The 16,988-nt window shown below is 38.3% G+C and overlaps 2 protein-coding genes across 2 annotated transcripts in view; one reads left to right on the plus strand and one right to left on the minus strand.

The window, feature by feature from the left end:
• The window catches only part of LPIN2 (lipin 2), a 573,775-nt gene that overhangs the window by 57,101 nt on the left and 499,686 nt on the right, over nucleotides 1–16,988 (plus strand). The window lies entirely within an intron of this gene.
• The window catches only part of EMILIN2 (elastin microfibril interfacer 2), a 36,585-nt gene that overhangs the window by 12,655 nt on the left and 6,942 nt on the right, over nucleotides 1–16,988 (minus strand). The window contains exons 3-4 of the mRNA XM_063299143.1: nucleotides 5,019–5,194; nucleotides 1,787–3,679 (exon numbers count right to left, since the gene is read on the minus strand). Of these exons, the coding sequence (XP_063155213.1) occupies nucleotides 1,787–3,679; nucleotides 5,019–5,194 (2,069 nt within the window). The remainder of the gene's footprint in view (nucleotides 1–1,786; nucleotides 3,680–5,018; nucleotides 5,195–16,988) is intronic.

The following is a 16,988-nucleotide window of genomic DNA, read 5'->3' on the forward strand; positions in this document are numbered from 1 at the left end:
GGAAGTGTACAGTAATTAAAACTAGCTTACACTAATGCTTCTTCATTTTTTTTATCCTTGCAAACCATCCTTACTTTCACTACATCCATACATCACCACATACTTCCCTTTGTGTTCTATAAACTTTTCATGTCTCTTTTTGAGGATCCCATCAACTCCATCCACCCATGACTTTTTAAATCTTTCTCTCTGAATGCATTCACTGTTCTTGCATGAACAGGTAGTCCTTGCTTAATGATGGTAATTGGAACCAGAATTTCTGTCACGAAGTGATGTGATCGTAAAGCACAATGTCACGTGACTGCATCGCTTAGCGAAGGCAATCTTGGCAATCCCCATTGCTGTCATTAAGCGAGGATCGCGGGTCATTAAGCAAGGACTTCCTCACAACTTCCTGCTGGCTTCCAACAACCTGAGTCAGTGGGGAAGTCAGCAGGAAGTTGCAAGTCCCAGGTGGCTCTCAAGCAGGCTGGCAGGTGGGTAAGTGGCATGTGCAAGCAATTTTAGGCCTGGGGGTGGCTGCTTCCAGGTGTGGGAGACTTACTGGAATGACTTGTAACCTTCCCTGACAGCTTTCCCATTGACTTTGCTCATGGGAAGCCGGCAGGGAAGATTGCAAATGGCAATCATTTGACTGCGGGGTGCTGCAACCATCGTAAGTGCAAGCCGGTTGCCAAGCGTCCAGATAACGATCATGTGTTCACAGAGGTGGTGCGATGGCAGAACTTTAAAGATCGGTTGTAAGTACTATTTGTTTAGCGCTGTTGCAACTTCAAATGGTTGCTGAATGAGTGGTTGCTAAGGGAGGACTACCTGTATTTGTTTTGTGATCTGACTCTCATTTGTTCTCTTGTCCAAATTATTTCATTGTGCTTCTGTCTCACTAGTCACTTGTTCTTGCATTTAATTCACATTTATTCAGCACTCATTAATTCTTAACTCTGTTTTACTGGCTCCACTTTTTAAGTAATTCATTCCCACAGCATTTAGCTTACTTTCAACTATATTTCTTCTGACACACCTGATTCTCACTTCTTTATAAGAAAAGAGGTAGAGGCATGTTTTTATACACAGCCATTTTTGCTCCTTTCAACATTCACAATGGACCACATAGTATCCACTATACTTTTCAACTAGCTTTTGCACATCTTAAAATTTCTCAGTCCTAAACATGATTTAAATAGGCAAAACATTATGCTTACTCCACAATCCATTACCTATCCAAACAAATCGAAGTTCTTATGTTATATATATACACACATAGACACACACACACATTTACACACATACAATTAAAGTATTTTGTAATATATTAAAAGTTATAATGAAAACAATAGTGACAGCATCTACTTAACCTCGGCTGATTAAGCAAGGTCAACCTTGGTTATTATTTGGATGGGGTATCACCTGGGAAGCCCACGGCTACTGGTCTGGGAAACATAAAAATCTCCAAGAAGTCAATGGCAAACCACTTCTGTATCATATCACACAAATTTCATGGAAGTATCAATGTCAATCCAACAGTCTAACTAGACTCAAAGGTGACTTTACTTTTACCTTATATGAAAAGCAATGATACCATATCTGGCACAAACTGATATAATACTGATATTAATACTTGACTTAAGTAAAGAACGTAAATCCAAAACATAAAGGAAAGTTTGACATTTTGTTCTATTTCCCTTGCTGTATAATAAAATTGCTATTTAATTTTTAGTATTGATTTAACACTATTATCCTATTTTTAATTAGAATTTAATATACAGAAAAGGGCATGCTAACTTACATATAGGAGGCTGAGTTTTCTTTAGGTCCTGAAAGTCAATGGCAAATTTGTGGAATTGTCTATTGAACTGCTGGGCAAAATTTTTGAGGCCAGAAATATCTTTTGAATGGGATGTGACAGTTCTGTTCATATGAGTGAAACAGTTCCAAAGGCTGGAGATGTGTCTATTTAATCCTTCCTTTATCCTTTGAAGGCTGCTAGAGACAGCATTTAATTTATCGCAGGTTTTCTCAACATTCAATACTTTATCCTCCAAGTCTGAGATGCCAGGTAATTTATCTTTACATCTGGTCAAGTTAAAAAATACTTTCCCATTCAGCTGATTCATCTTTTTCTCCAAGTAATTACAACAATTATTGCTTTGGTGAATTGCTTGATTGTCCACCATTTTCTGTATTTCATCCGTTTTTCTGAGTAATTCCAGCTGTGTCTTCCCACATGTAGAATTGATACCTAAAAGTTCTTCTCTACAGCTGTTTAAACCACTCTGAAGGAGTTTTACATCTTTATCAATAGCATTCAGACCTAAACGAACTATTCGCAGATCCTTATGAAGTTTATGAATATCATGTTGGGTGCCTTTAATTAAATTGAACTTTTCACTTAGAGAGCTATTGAAAGATTTTATAAGATGAAAATTGTCTTTTGTTTTTAAAAATAACTGATCATATTTACTGTTTGTGTTTTCTATGCCTTTCTGAAGACTTTCCAAATGCTGTGATACAGACTGGCAAAAATTTTCAGTGTATTGTAATTTGTTCTTCATAAGATCAATCTCCAATACAAGGTGCTCATTTCCAGATTCTGAGTTGTTCTGCATTCTTGATCCTTGAGTAGTATATACCTCATCTGGATTGGTAACATTAGCAATGTCTACAAGAGTAGAACCTAGTCGGTTTTCTACTGCTTGGAGCTTTTTGTCAAATAATCCTCTTACTTCATCTACTTTAGTAGCTATAACACTACGAAGAGTTTCCTCAATGTAAAAGCAGTGTTCTTCAGCATTTTTCTCTGTAACATTAATCCTTGCTTCTACTTCCTCCCATTTTTCATCAAAGTTGTTTTCTGAATATGAAGTGGAAATATGCTTTATTTCATTATCTATCCTGGCATTTAAAATTTTATTTGCTTCTGCAATTTTCTCTATCTTTTTATCCAAAGCTTTCATCTGTTGTCTAATGTCATCACTTTTAGCATCATTGCAACAATATGATTGGTTTAATGGTGCTTCAATAACATTCTGTAGATTTTGAATTTGTTTTCTCAGGTCATTTTCTTTTTCTGCAACAGATTCTCTTAGCCCTAAGAAATTGGCTTCATGGTCATTACAGTGTTGTTGAATATCTAGCAGCTTGTACTCACAGGAATTTTTCAGATCTGCCATTTTCTTCTCAAACCCTTCCAATATCTCCTGTCTCAGGACTTCAAATTTAGCATCTATATGTGCCTGATATAACTGACTGCTGGGCATTGTTACTGTTCGCCCTTGGGCTGCTTCTTGGAGCTGTTTTAATTGTCCTTCATGGTCATTTACTTTCCCATTCAGTTCTTCCAACCTATCAATTTTGGCCTTCAAGCTACCCTCTATTTCATCTTCTTCCGATGTTAGGCTTTCTGTTCCAGATTTGGATGAGTCATTAGTTTTGAATGGATAAGTATTCTGTGTTTTGCCCTCCAAAGTACTGTCCAACCCTGGATGGTCATGAAGGTTGTTCAACCACGATATTACACTCTGACTTGCATCTTCTTCCACAGTAACTTTTGGATTTTTATTCATACTGATTACAGAGGACTGAAGTTCCAGCACAGTCTGTGTAAGCCGGAATAATTCATCCTCCAGAAACTGTATTTTTTTATATTGTGAGTCTTCTTGTTCTTGCTTTGGTCTAGAATCTATAGAAAGAAAATGTGGTACTATTTTAATTATCTCTCTCAGTAGTTTGAACAATACAAGTGAGCACACTGAATTACATTCTTACATTTTTGCAGCTTGATGCATTTCAGTATTAAGAAACCATACAAAGAAAGAAGTCATAAGAAACATTTAAATCCATGAATCATGTAAGAAACAAAAGCAACTATGAGACTATGAATTTTTGATAACATGGTTACATCAAAAATGCTGGGAAAATGATGAAAGATCAAGTAGAATCTTGGCAAACTGACTGAAGCAAAAAAAAGAAGGCAAAATAGTTATAGCTATTAAAAATGGGAACAATAAAATACAGTCAGTCCTCACTTAATGACAGCAATTGGGACCAGCAACTGCATCACTAAATGACCCATCGTTAAGTGAAATATCACGTGACTGTGCCCAACTTAAGTCAGTTCTGCTGCAGTAGTTAAGCGAATCACCCACAGTCAAGTATGATGTCATGTGACTGCAACCTGTGAGTTACTGCCGGCTTCCCCATAGATTGTGCTTGTTGGAAGCAAGCTGTGAAGGTTGCAAATGGCAATCACATGACCGTTGGATGCTGCGGCCATCGTTTGAGAATCGGTCATAAATCTACTTTTTCAGTATTGTCGTCAGTTTGAATGGTTGCTGATGAGGCAATCATTAACCAAGAATGACCTGTATATACTGCAGGTCCCCAACGGACATACATTTTCAATTTTTTATATTTTGCTCAGATTTATATAGTAAATCTGGTAACTTGTCTGATGAAAATATAGAGACTTTTAAAGGTAAAACTGACCTTCCACAGTTGATTCTTCACAATAATTATTACTCACTCTTTTGACTATGGATAAGATCAAAAGGTGATTTTGAATATGAGTAATGGTAAAGCTTTTCTGTGGAATGGTATGAAACATTTATTGATACATGCGCTCCTCAACTCTATCAACTCTATAATCAGATCTTTGAAAACGAAATCTTCTTCATTTAATGAAGCATATATTGCAGTTACACCAAATTCTGATAAAGGTCGTATGCCAATATTGACCCATTTCATTGATTCAAGTAGATTTTAAAAATGTTGCTGTAGCTACTAAACTTTAACAAATGGTTAAGAATTATCTATGAAAATATTTGCCATGGGAAATAATTTTCTTACACATAAAATGATGTAGAAATGACACATAAAATAATACAGGAATAATAACCTGCCTCACAGTGTTAACAGGACTAATAAATCTAACAAGCACAGCAAAGCACATTAAACAATAAAAGACTGATGTGAAATTCAGCAAAACGACCATGCATATCTTGATCTAAAGAAATATTTACCCAAGCCTGGCTTCATATCATTTGATGGAAGTTCCGCTGGGTAAACTACTGCTCTTGGCTTTTCTGCTACACCCTCTTTGCAATCTACACCCATGTATCCAGGACAACATCTCCACTCCAGTTCTGTTACCATCTTGTATGTTAAAATATATTTAGGTCTCAAACTTGTTCGATACCTGTAATGAATTAAAAGTAGCATTTGTTAGACTAGTTTAATTACCTTTATTGTTTTGCTCTTTCAACGAACAGTGCAAGCAGTACTTCCAATTTTAATAACTAAAATTAAGAAACCTGAGTGTACTATTTCTTAGGCACACCAAGATGAATTTATCATTCTATAATATAATAACAGTTGCTTGATTGTGGATCCAACTACCAAGAGAGCCGATGGGCTCTCCTTTGCTGAATGTGTTCAAGCAAGGCCTGTATAACCTGTATAAAGCATGTCAGGGATGCTTTAATTTGGGTGCTTCATTCATGCTCCCACATGTTGTAAAGCACCTTTTTGGATTATTTGTATGGATCTAAATTACACTATTGTTGTGTACTGAACTCATGGCTGGCTTTTGAAATTAGCTTGACAACTGCATATGATCAAGGGCTGAACACTGTCCTACAACTTCAATTTTTTGCATCATTTTTGCATCTTTTTTTTTCTGACTCTTCTGCACTATTTGAAACCAGAGAAATGCTGTTTCTGTTTGAAATCTAATTTTTATGTACAGTAAGTACAGGTCTTCAGTGCTTTTTTTTTTTTTTTTAAACACAAGTAAATTCTAGTTATATAAAATGTTCTGTTACAATCATTGCTGAGACATCTGAAAAACAATTTATTATTAATCAAATAAATAAAAGGGCAAAATTACATACAGAGCATGCCTACACATGTTTTTTTGGAAATAAATTCTGGTGTGTGCCACATACAGGACTAAACTTTAGTTAAAATGCAGAAGATATATAAACAATACTTGTGATGAAGGAGAAAAAGGTAGAAAACCCTGATATCCTGACCACCCACAGTTTTCCTGTCCCCATGTTCTCTTCTTACCCACAACATATAACTACTTATTACTGCACATGCAATTTAGGGCGCTTTTTTTTTTTAACTCTCTGAAGTCAGTAGAATAAGAGATGTCTGATTTAGAGGGGTATCTCTACCATAACATTATTTAAGCTTACATCCAACCTCATGAACTTCATATACACTACACGAACCTGTTTCTATATTAAGATTTCAATATATGGGTTGAGAAAATTTAGTAAAATTTTGAATAACAAAGCCTTTAGAAAATTCAAATAATGTATATTCAGAGTTGCTTTAAATAATTTGTTTTTGACATGACTAAGCATCTACTGAAAATTGGAAAACTGATGTCTTAACAATATTTGAGTTTCCTTTGAACGTGTTACATATGCTTATTAGTTAAACAGATGATGGAAACTGGAGTTTAAATGATTAAAATGCTATGATATTCATTGTACAACTTACTTTACCAGTGGAAATTAACATATGATGTGGCTAACACTTCCAACACTTACATTTTGATCTATGTTTACAAATATCAATAAAAGTATTGTGATAAACAGAAGTCTGACCTGTTTATGTCCTTTATACACAACACTCCCCCATGAAAACAACTTCAATTTGACTTTCTTAAGGACAATGTTCCACTCAATACCTATCCCACCGATTTATCCACAGTAAAATTAATTAGTTACTCAACTCTACTAGAACTACAGCTTACATCTATTTCAACACAGAAGTGAAATTTTCATCCCTTATTTCTAATGTTTAATATTAATTTAGTGAGTCATCTGAGGAATCACTGCCTCAGAAAAATTGATCCTTGCATCAAAAGCTATAGAAAATGATTTTATCATGAAGATATTCAAGTCTACAACACAAGGAAAATATAATTCAGTGTTAAGATTAGTCCTCTTTGTCACTATTTCCAAACTGAAATAGAAGGGAATATTTTTAATATACTTGCAGAACTATGAATCATCATACATTTTAAAATATTCATTCTAGCTTCAGTATGTAAGCATGTAGTAAATACTCAAAAACTAGATCTACGTATGGGTCTTATTTTTCTCATAATTGCAGCATTATGTTGTAGTTTTGGCATATGATGCTTTACAAAGAAGTCATGAAGAGTCGGAAGCGACTAAATGAATAAACAACAACAATTATATAGCAAATGCATGTGAAAACAAAGGCTGGCACAGTGGACCTTTCTAAATGAACAGGGATTTAGAATACATTGTACTTACTGTAGTTGCTTACTTAATGCAACTAATAGCTAAGTAATACGAAGCATTTGCATCGCTTTGTGTTGTGAGCCAGTTGTGCCCCTTCCTGGACCATGAGCCTCTACTCACAATCACTCATGCCCTGGTCACCTCCAGAATGGATACTGTAACATGCTATACATGGGGCTGCCCTTCAAGAGCATCTGGAAGTTTCAGCTGGTGCAGAATGCAGCTGTGTGGACAGTTGTGTGTGCCTCTAAGAGGATACACATTACACCTCTGTTCTGTGAGCTGCACTGATCACCAGTTTGGTTTTGGATGCAATTCAAGGTGCTGGTTTTGACCTTTAAAGCCCTTCATATTATGAGACCAGGTTATTTGAGGGAATACCTCTTCCTGACTGCATCTACCTGTCCCACCAGGTCAGGCAAGAGGGGCATGCTGCGGGTCCCATCCCCAAAGAGCTCAATCTGGCAGGACTAAGTAGCGTGCCTTTTCTGCTGAGGCCCCCGCCCTCTGGACCATCATTCCCCCCGAGGTGAGGTTAGCCCCATCTCTGTTAGCCTTGCAGAAGGCCCATAAAACATGGTCTTTTCATCAGCCTTGGGGACCCCACAGAAAGCCCACAAGGTGGCTGTTTGAGATTAAGTGATGGTTGTTCTCCTGCATTCTTGGATTTTATTTTATATGTTTACTTTATGTTTATTTTTTGTTTTTAGATTGTTATGGAGTTTTTAACTGTTGGGGTGTACATCACCCAGAGTCACATGTTTGTGAGATGGGCGGCTATATAAATATGCCAAATAAATAAATAAATAAATAGCAAAAGGGATATAATTTATACTGATTGTCAAGTTATAATGTCTGTGTTTTCTATTTATATCTGAATTACATTTTTATAAAGAGAGCCAGTGTGGTAGAAACCCAGGGACTGTGAGTTCTAGGCCTCCCTTTGGCATGAAAGCCGGCTGGATGACTTTGGGCCACTTTCTCTCAGCCCAACCCACCTTACAGGGTTGTTGTGGGGGAAATAGGAGGCAGGAATATTAGGTTGTTCACAGTCTTTACCTATAAAAAAGGCAGGATAAAAATCTAATAATAATAATATTTGATAGCAGACAGTATGTTATTTTTCTTTAGAATGTTGGGCAAGATGCATATTTAATTTAGGGGACAGGGAGAGAGATAAATAGGGCACTATCTCCTTGCATTCAGCCAAAGAGGTCTACTCCTTATAGCAGTGTTTCTCAACCTTAGCAACTTTAAGATATGTGGACTTCAACTCCCAGAATTCTCCTCATGGAGAAGAGAATTTCTTCCATATTAATCCAAAACTAGGCTTATTGCAGAACACAGTAGAAATGTGTTATATAACTGCTGAAAGCAGAACCACTCCCTTATTGCTGAATCCACAGCAGTTAAACATTCTCAAACCATGGAATCATATTTCCCATGAGATTTAACAAATTCACTGTGTTTTTAAATATAAAGCATGAGAAACTAAAAGCACACAAAGGCAAATGTACTATTTAAAATGTTCCAATTATCCAAGGGTACTTCCTAAAACTTTTTACACAAAAGAGTTAAAGATTGACTTTGAAGTCTATTTGGGATTTCCTGTTTCTTTTAGAAATATACTGTGGTTTCTTAACTGTTAATTTCCTTTAGAAACATACTGTGATAATTAGTTCACAGGAGTGTTTGAAGTTATAACAATTACCACCTGTGTTTTTCACTGAGATCTAAGATTTGCCTTCCTGAAATCAAACACATGGACAAAATCCCAATGACATAAATAGTGTGATATCACTTATCCTAGAACTTAGCATATGAACACAAACCTTCTGCTTTGTTTTCCAACTTACTGCTTTCTTTGTTCATTTTTTCTTATTGAAATACACACTAGCAGAAAAATGCTACAAGTCTAACAGTTCGGGGGGGGGGGTTGTGTGTGTGCCTTTGAGTCAGAGTTGACTCCTGTCAACTGCCTGGACTAGTCCCTGCACTTTTCTTGGCAAGATTTTCAGAAGTGGTTTGCCATTGCCTCCTTCCTAGGGCTGAGAGACAGAGCCCAATGTCACCCAGCTGGCTTTATGCCTAAGACAGGACTAGAACTCACCGTCCTCTAGCCTGGTGCCTTAAGCACTACACCAAACTGGCTCTTTAGCAGTTCTGTAGCAGAGTGAATTTATATACTGTTTTTATGAATTTTGTATTTATAGTATTATAAATTATGCAAACCTGTACCTCTTTGTGGAAAAATGCAGCTTTAAGTTCTTCAGATGATGCTTACAACAGTGTACAGTATTATGATCGTAAAGTACATGTCCCAGAACAAAAAGAAGCCATGCAAAAAACACTGTGCTCAATTAATCCCCTCGTTTTCTCTATTCTTTCTGCAGAGCCAGGAAAATAAATAAACCACTTTGTTTGATGACTCCCTGGTGCTAAATATAAACCAAGATTCATGAATTAAAATATTTTTCACCTAATTAGCTAAACAAAATAGTTAAATAAACCAATTAAATATTGTCAGGATTTATAACTGGCTTCTTTGACTATCAATTGATTTATTCAAAACCACAATTCCTGGCTTATGCATAATTTCAAAGCAGGAACTGAGCAAAGCAAAATTGAATGTAAAGTTATTCCCCCTCCCAGCTGCATGCATTATGTTCAACCAACTTTCTGACTGTGCAAGTAGTGCTGTCTGCTAGTGAATTGCTCCTTCTTTCTTCCCAAATAATCTTGAATAAGAACCAGAACAACAAACCTCTTCCTCTTCTTTGCATGCACTGAATTAACCCTGTCCTAAGGTTCTTTCTGGCAAGTTCACTTCTTTCTCAAAAGGATATCATTTAGTACAATGAGAATGAGACAACAGAGCAGGAAAGTCATGAATATGCCAAAACAAAGCAGGGTCTGGGATATATATTATTCCTACTTCTCAAAGCTGTTCACAGTGACTGCAGAAGGGAAAGACACCACCAAAAGTCCTATAAAAAAGATTGTGGGTCACCATGACTGAGAGAATATTATGCCAGCAGCACTAACACATTTAATTATACTGCTACAAGTTATAAATTATGAAACATTTATATTTGAACTCCATTATCCTTTTAAAGATTAACACAGCATTGGCAGCTTCTTTAAAACATCAAGTAACGTTAAAGCTGAAATACAGATGTTTGTACTGTATTTCATTTGCACAAAGAGGAAGCTAGTGTGAAATTCATGGAAGTTTTGAATGATGCACAAACTTAAGTTTCTGTGCAAATAAGATAAAAGGAGTGTGTTGTTGTACTGTGTTGATAGAGGTAAGAAGAATTAGGTCATAGAATGTAAGATCAAAAAGTTCATTCCACCCAGCAATCTGGGATTTACAAACAAACATGCCAAAGGACTGAAATATGTGTCTAAGATAGTTTACATTTTCTGTTTCTTTGCAATAAACTTGTGTCTTAGTTGGACTCCCAATGCAATCAACAAGGTAGAATTACATAAAAAATCCATTCCTGGTTCAAGTAGCAGTTCCAGCACCTCATCCAACAATCTTTAATTGTCGTTTATTTTAATATATGTTAAGCTATTTGAACACATTATTAAAAACGATGCAATTCTTCAGCTATAAATTCAGACATACATTTACAATAATCCACTTTTTTCATCTCTAGGCAAAGAAAACCTTGTCAGTCATTGAAGCACATGCGATACCTGCATGTTCAAATGTAACTCTAAGTGACGATTTATCCAAGCTTATTTTATTTGTTTGTTTGTTTTTCGAATTTATATTACCGCCCATCTCTCCCAAAAGGGGGACTCTGGGTGGTTTACAATAAAATCAAAATTTTTAAAAGCATATAAATTACAATATCACAAACCAATAAATAAAGAGAAAATAGATGTAAAATCCAAGAGGCGAAGATCTTACTTGTTGGGGAGAGATCCATGGTACTAGCCACCTCCAAGAAGAACTGGTGCCCCTCTCGCCCCAGGCGAGGCAGCAGAACCAGGTTTTCAAGTTCTTCCGCTTTATCCAAACTTATTCGTGTAACGTTAAATCTCAGTCTGAGGTATTCTTCCCTCCCCTTCTTCTCCTTTTACAGGTAGTTGTCAGATCCACCCAACCAAAGGTTTCACAGAAACCCTTATCAGAGCATCTCCCATCATTTCCTTCTCCCATGTTGCCAGATGGGAGGGGGTGTGAAGTTAGAGTGTGAAGTGGTTTATTATGGCTATGGCAGACATCAAGGACACGGGGTTGAGATATGCCAGAAATACCATCTGGATGGGAAGGGGGATGACATGGTTTCATGGGAAAGGGGACTAACTAAGGGAATGTAGTTTTAAGTTAGGTTTGAGCGGGAAATCTTTATTCGCAGCTTGCCTTCTGTACCATTCATTACGCTTCATTAAAACAGTTAAAGGAATCCCAGCCTCCTGACTGTGATTGTGTGAATGCTCGAATGATCAGGTGCTGACAGTAGTCCTCACTTAACAACCATTCATTCAGTGATGGTTCAGACTTGCAATGGTGCTGGAAAAACCAACTTGTGGCTGGTCCTTGCACTTACAACTGTTGCAGTGTCCCTAGTCATGTGATCACAGCTTGGGCACCTGGCAACCGGTTCGCATTTATGATTGTCACAGTGTCACGTGATCGTCATTTTTGACTGTCCTGGCAGGCTTCTGGCAAGCAAAATCAATGGGGAGCCACATGATTCATTTAACAACCACATGGTTCGCTTAATGCCCACGGTGATTTGCTTAACAACTGCCGCAAAAAAGGTCATAAAATTGGGTCGGATTTGCTTAATGAGTGCTTTGCTTAGCAACCAAAATTCAGGGCCCCGGTTATGGTCATTAAGTGAGGACTACCTGTATACAGCTAAAAGGAAATGAGAGACTTTTGCTTCCACTTCTGAGTATCCAGCTTTATATTGTGTTTCAACCCAAATTTGTGAGACCGTCTCTCTGTAAGACTATCCACCCATCCTACCAAATTGGATAGGGTAGGCATGCTCCAGGTCCCTTCCCTGAAATATTGCCCTCTAGTAGGACCTGTCCTGTTCAGACTATGAAGCGGCCAGGCAGGATTAGTATCAAAACACTCTATTAAATAACTATAGTATATACAATAAATAAGTCCTTATGGTCAAGAGATAGGCTGGTTCCAATCAAAACCAACTGGGTAATAATGAGGAAACCAGCAAGGTTGCAGGAAGAGGCTGTAGTTGAACAGTGGAGCAGGATTCACTGACGGAGACTGGAAGACTGGAAGAAACGAGGGCACGCAGCAATGCTGAAACTGGAGATGAATGTCCACAATCCGGAACACCACTAGAAGCAGGCTTGCACCAGGAAGCTAGACGAGACCAAACTGGACCCAATGGACGAGTCTTTGCTACAATGGCAGGACTGGACTCAGCACAATGACTCAGGGTAGGCTGGATACTCTGGGCTGGAGGCTCGAAATGAGGTAGGGAACTCAAAGCAAAGCTAGGCTCAGCTAGAGATTCTGGGCTAGGCTGGGTACTCTGGGCTGGAGGTTCGGAACGAGGCTGAGAACTTGAACCAAGTCTGGACTCGGCTGAAGACTCCTGGCTGGGCTGGAAGCCAGGCACAAGACAAGGCTGGATTGGAAGTTGTGGACTAGGCAAGGGACTTGAAACATGACCAGAATGGACCACAGGTTCTAAACAAGGTTGCAAACCTGGTTCACAACAAGCTAGGTGTGAAGCTACTGAACAATGTTGTGCAACTGGGGTGCAGCTAGACTGGGCTGGAGATCCAGGGCAAGGCTGGAGATCGAAGGGACAACAAAGCTGTACTGGAGACTCTGGAGAAGGCTGGGAACTAGAAGCGTGACAAGGCTGAACTGGAGACTTGAGGCAAGGCTGAGGACTTGAAGCATGACGAGACTGGACTAGAGACTCTGGACATGGCTGGAAACTCGAAGCAAGGCTGGAAGCACTCCTGAAAGGCACACAAGGAGGACAAAGAGGTCAGAAGCTGGACATGAGACTGAGGTTGCTGGGTCTGGCAAGGAGAAGATCCTCAATGGCAGTGGATGCAGGATCCAAGTCCTCTCCAATAGGGAACACTGGCGCTGGTTCCTCTCCAGTTATAGACAAGGTTTCTGATGCGGGTAAGGACTCTTCTGCTGGAACTGCGAGCTCGAAGGATCGGTTGTCTCCGGTAGCTTGCTCTTCACGCGTCTGTCTTTTATTGACAATCTTTTGTGCGCCTATTCCCTTCTGCAGCCAATCGGGCTGCCTTCTCCTTCACACGCTTTTCTGCCCGTCGTTGGCGTGCACTGACTGGAATATTCAAATCCTCCTCTGAAGACTGGCCAATCAGCTTCTGTGACCCTTCCCGCACTGCTGACTCATCTCTGGGTTTCGCTTTCCCAGTTTCAGCCCGGTAAGTTTCTATTTCTCCCTCTGACTCAGAGTTTCATTTTCTGAGTCAGAGGCTGGCTGGAATCTCATAGGACCTCAGAAGCATGCCTTTTCTGTGGCTGCCCCTACCTTACGGAACACCCTTTCCCCCGGTTGTCTGGCTAGCCCCCACCCTTTTAGCCTTCTGGAAGGCCATCAAGATCTGGCTTTTACCCAAGTGCTGGGATAGAGTGAGGGACTTTTGGATTGGTTGTTGGGGCATCCCAAGGGGATGAATGAGGTGGGTTTTACGGTTTTATAATTTTAATAGTTTGGGATTTTTATTGTTGTTGTGAGCTGCCCAGAGTTGTGTTATAAGATGGGTGGCCGTACAAACCTTTTAAATAATTAATAATAATAATAATAATAATAATAATAAACCCTTGATTTATTAAATTGATTCCTATCAATAAATCACAGTTAAACCTAACTGCAGTTAAAGATTTGGTTGTAACATAGAATCAAAGAATTGAAAGAGATCTTTAAGGTTATCTAATGCAACCCCCTGCTCAGTGCAGAATCTACCAGAGCATATCTGACAGATGACCATTCAGCCTCTGAAAAGTTGTAATGGGCTGTAAGAATAATGTTGAGGAACTGGAGGAAGAAACGCAACCAAGACAACAGTCAAATAAAAGAAATTTTGTGTGAGAGCCAGTTTGGCCTAGTAGTTAAGGTGCTGGGCTAGAAACCAGGAGACTGTGAGTTCTAGTCTCGCCTTAGCCATGAAAGCTGGCTGGGTGACCTTGGGCCAGTCACTCTCTCTCAGCCCAACTAACCTCACAGGGTTGTTGTTGTGGGGAAAAGAGGAGGAAGGAGTTATTTCGCCGCCTTGAGTTATTTATAAAAATAATAAAGGCGGGATAAAAATAAAATAAATAAATGAAATGAAATTGGAGTATGTGGCAGAAATCTAATTTGAGAAAGTGTCTCAGACTTGACCCTCCCTAGTTCTCTTGAAAATAAAGGGAGGGGGGAGGGAGGCACATTCAGACTTGCAAGATTCTGTTACTATAACCTTATAATAAAAGTAATATTAGCATTCATAACTTTGGTTTCCTGGTCTGGTCTACCTTGAAGGGCTGACAAAAGTAATAGAGACCTCAGCAGGTCATGTGGCAGCCTATTCCACTAACTGATACCTTATCCAATCAGTATGTTCTACCTGATGTCTAGTCTGACCCTGCTTCCTTTTAGTTTTAACTCACTGATTACCCTCTGGGGCAAAAGAGAGTAAGCCCATTCTCTGTTCTGTGTGACAACTCTTCAGATAGTTCAAAATTTGTATCATATTCACCTTCACTCATCTTTTCTGTAGGCTAAACATACCCAGATCCTTTAAGTGGTTTCTCATGATTGCCTTCTACATTCTTCACCATCTTGATAAATCTCTTCTGAACTTGCTCCAATTTCTCACTGTGCTTTTTGAATTATGGTATCCAAAACAGGACACAGTACTCCAAATGGAATCTGACCAGGGCAGAAGAGAGTGAAGCAATCACTTCCTGTGATCTGGACTCTCTGCTCCTTTTAATACACCTCCAGTTAGCATTTGCCTTTTAGCAGTTGCTTTGTTTGTGCCTTATTTTGTTCTACCCAGATGCAGAATGTCACATTTCTCCTTGTAAAATTCCATTGTACTCATTTCAGCCCACTGCTCAAGCCCCTCTAAATGTTTCTGAATCTTCTCTTTTTGATCTACAGTATTAGCTATCTTTCCCAGCTATTTGTCATCTGCAAATTTACAAGTGTCCCTGTAACTCCTTCATCCAAGCACTGATGAAAATGGGCAAGGCTGGCATTCACTCAATGCATCCCTCGAAACTGAATAGGAGCCATTAATTATCACTCTTTGTATACGGCCATTCAGCCAAATGTGAATCCTTCTAACAACAGTGTCATCTAACCCATATTTTATCATTTTAACATAAACTGGGGATAGTTGACAAACTTCAAGTCAGCACCCATGTTACAGCAATGTTAGGAGTCACTGGGTGGGCTTAGAGATGCAGACTGGGTTGTTTATGATATGAATTTGCTTCACATGGTGTTTCTCCATACAGAAACTGAGATAAAGAGTACCAAGAAGTTAGAGCTGCTCATTTAATCTACTGCAGGTATGGAGAATTGAATCTAGCCCACAAAACAGAACTAATTTGCTTCTTGCCCAGTCAGATGATTAAGGAAAGAAAGCCCTGCCTTCTGTGTAAATTCCTTTTCCAGATGCCATCCATTTCTCCACACTGAGGAAATGTGGTACTGTATTGGCATTTCCATTCTCTTTCTGAATGAAGTTCTCTATGTAGAATAAAACAGATCAAATGCTCCCTATCTAACCTTGTAGTGGTAGTTTCAGTTGTCCTATATCTGAGTTTAGGCTACCCTTGCAGGCATTCCAAAACAGTAATTACTGGTTTTACCCATGCCATGTCTTCATCCTTCACAGAAGGTGATAGGATGTTCAGTCAAAGCCAGATTTGCAAATGCTTCAGCTAAGGTCCCTGACAGCAGGGCTTTAAATGCAGAGATATACAGTACTTCCCAGAAAACTGCCTTAGTATTGCCACAGAGAAACTCAAAAGCTGAATTTACAGATCACATTAAATCATAATATAATTTGTTTGGGCTTAGTATGACGTTCAGATCCAATCACTATCATTTATGAATCTTAATTTATCTCTTGATATTTAGTGTTATGTGTAACAATGGTTGTTCAAAAAGAACAGTTGAAAACAAAGTAACAAACGATGAATTATCATCAATGAAATCTGCTATCATTGCTCCTAGCTACCATAAAAATTAAGGTTTATGGTAAATCCAGCATACCATAACCATAATCGGAATTTACAGTGCAATGATCTGAATGTATCTGAATGTATTTTACTATATTTAATGTTTCCTCCCAGTTAAGTAAAGAGAATTGCAGCCTCATTATTTACCTGTAAACCCAGCTAACTGGGAACTTGTCAAGTGAACCCAACTTTTATCTTGTTTTATGAAATTACTTTAAAAGAAATCAATTAGAATTATATTTAAAAAATAATTAAAAATTCTCTTATTTATTGCTGATGCTCATTTTTAGTTTAACTTGGTTTAGTCTTTTTGCAAAAACAAACTCTTTTTGGAGGGCAAGAACAAGCCTGTTAAAAAATTAAGATACACAGTCCAAAACTTTGATTAACTAACTCCCATTGAATGCAGTGTCAGTAAATTTACATGGGGTTGAAGTAAACTACTGTTTTGAGTATCAACTCTTATGAAAACTTAAAACAATAAC

Source organism: Candoia aspera, chromosome 3 (genome assembly GCF_035149785.1).
Source record: "Candoia aspera isolate rCanAsp1 chromosome 3, rCanAsp1.hap2, whole genome shotgun sequence".
NCBI lineage: Eukaryota > Metazoa > Chordata > Lepidosauria > Squamata > Boidae > Candoia > Candoia aspera.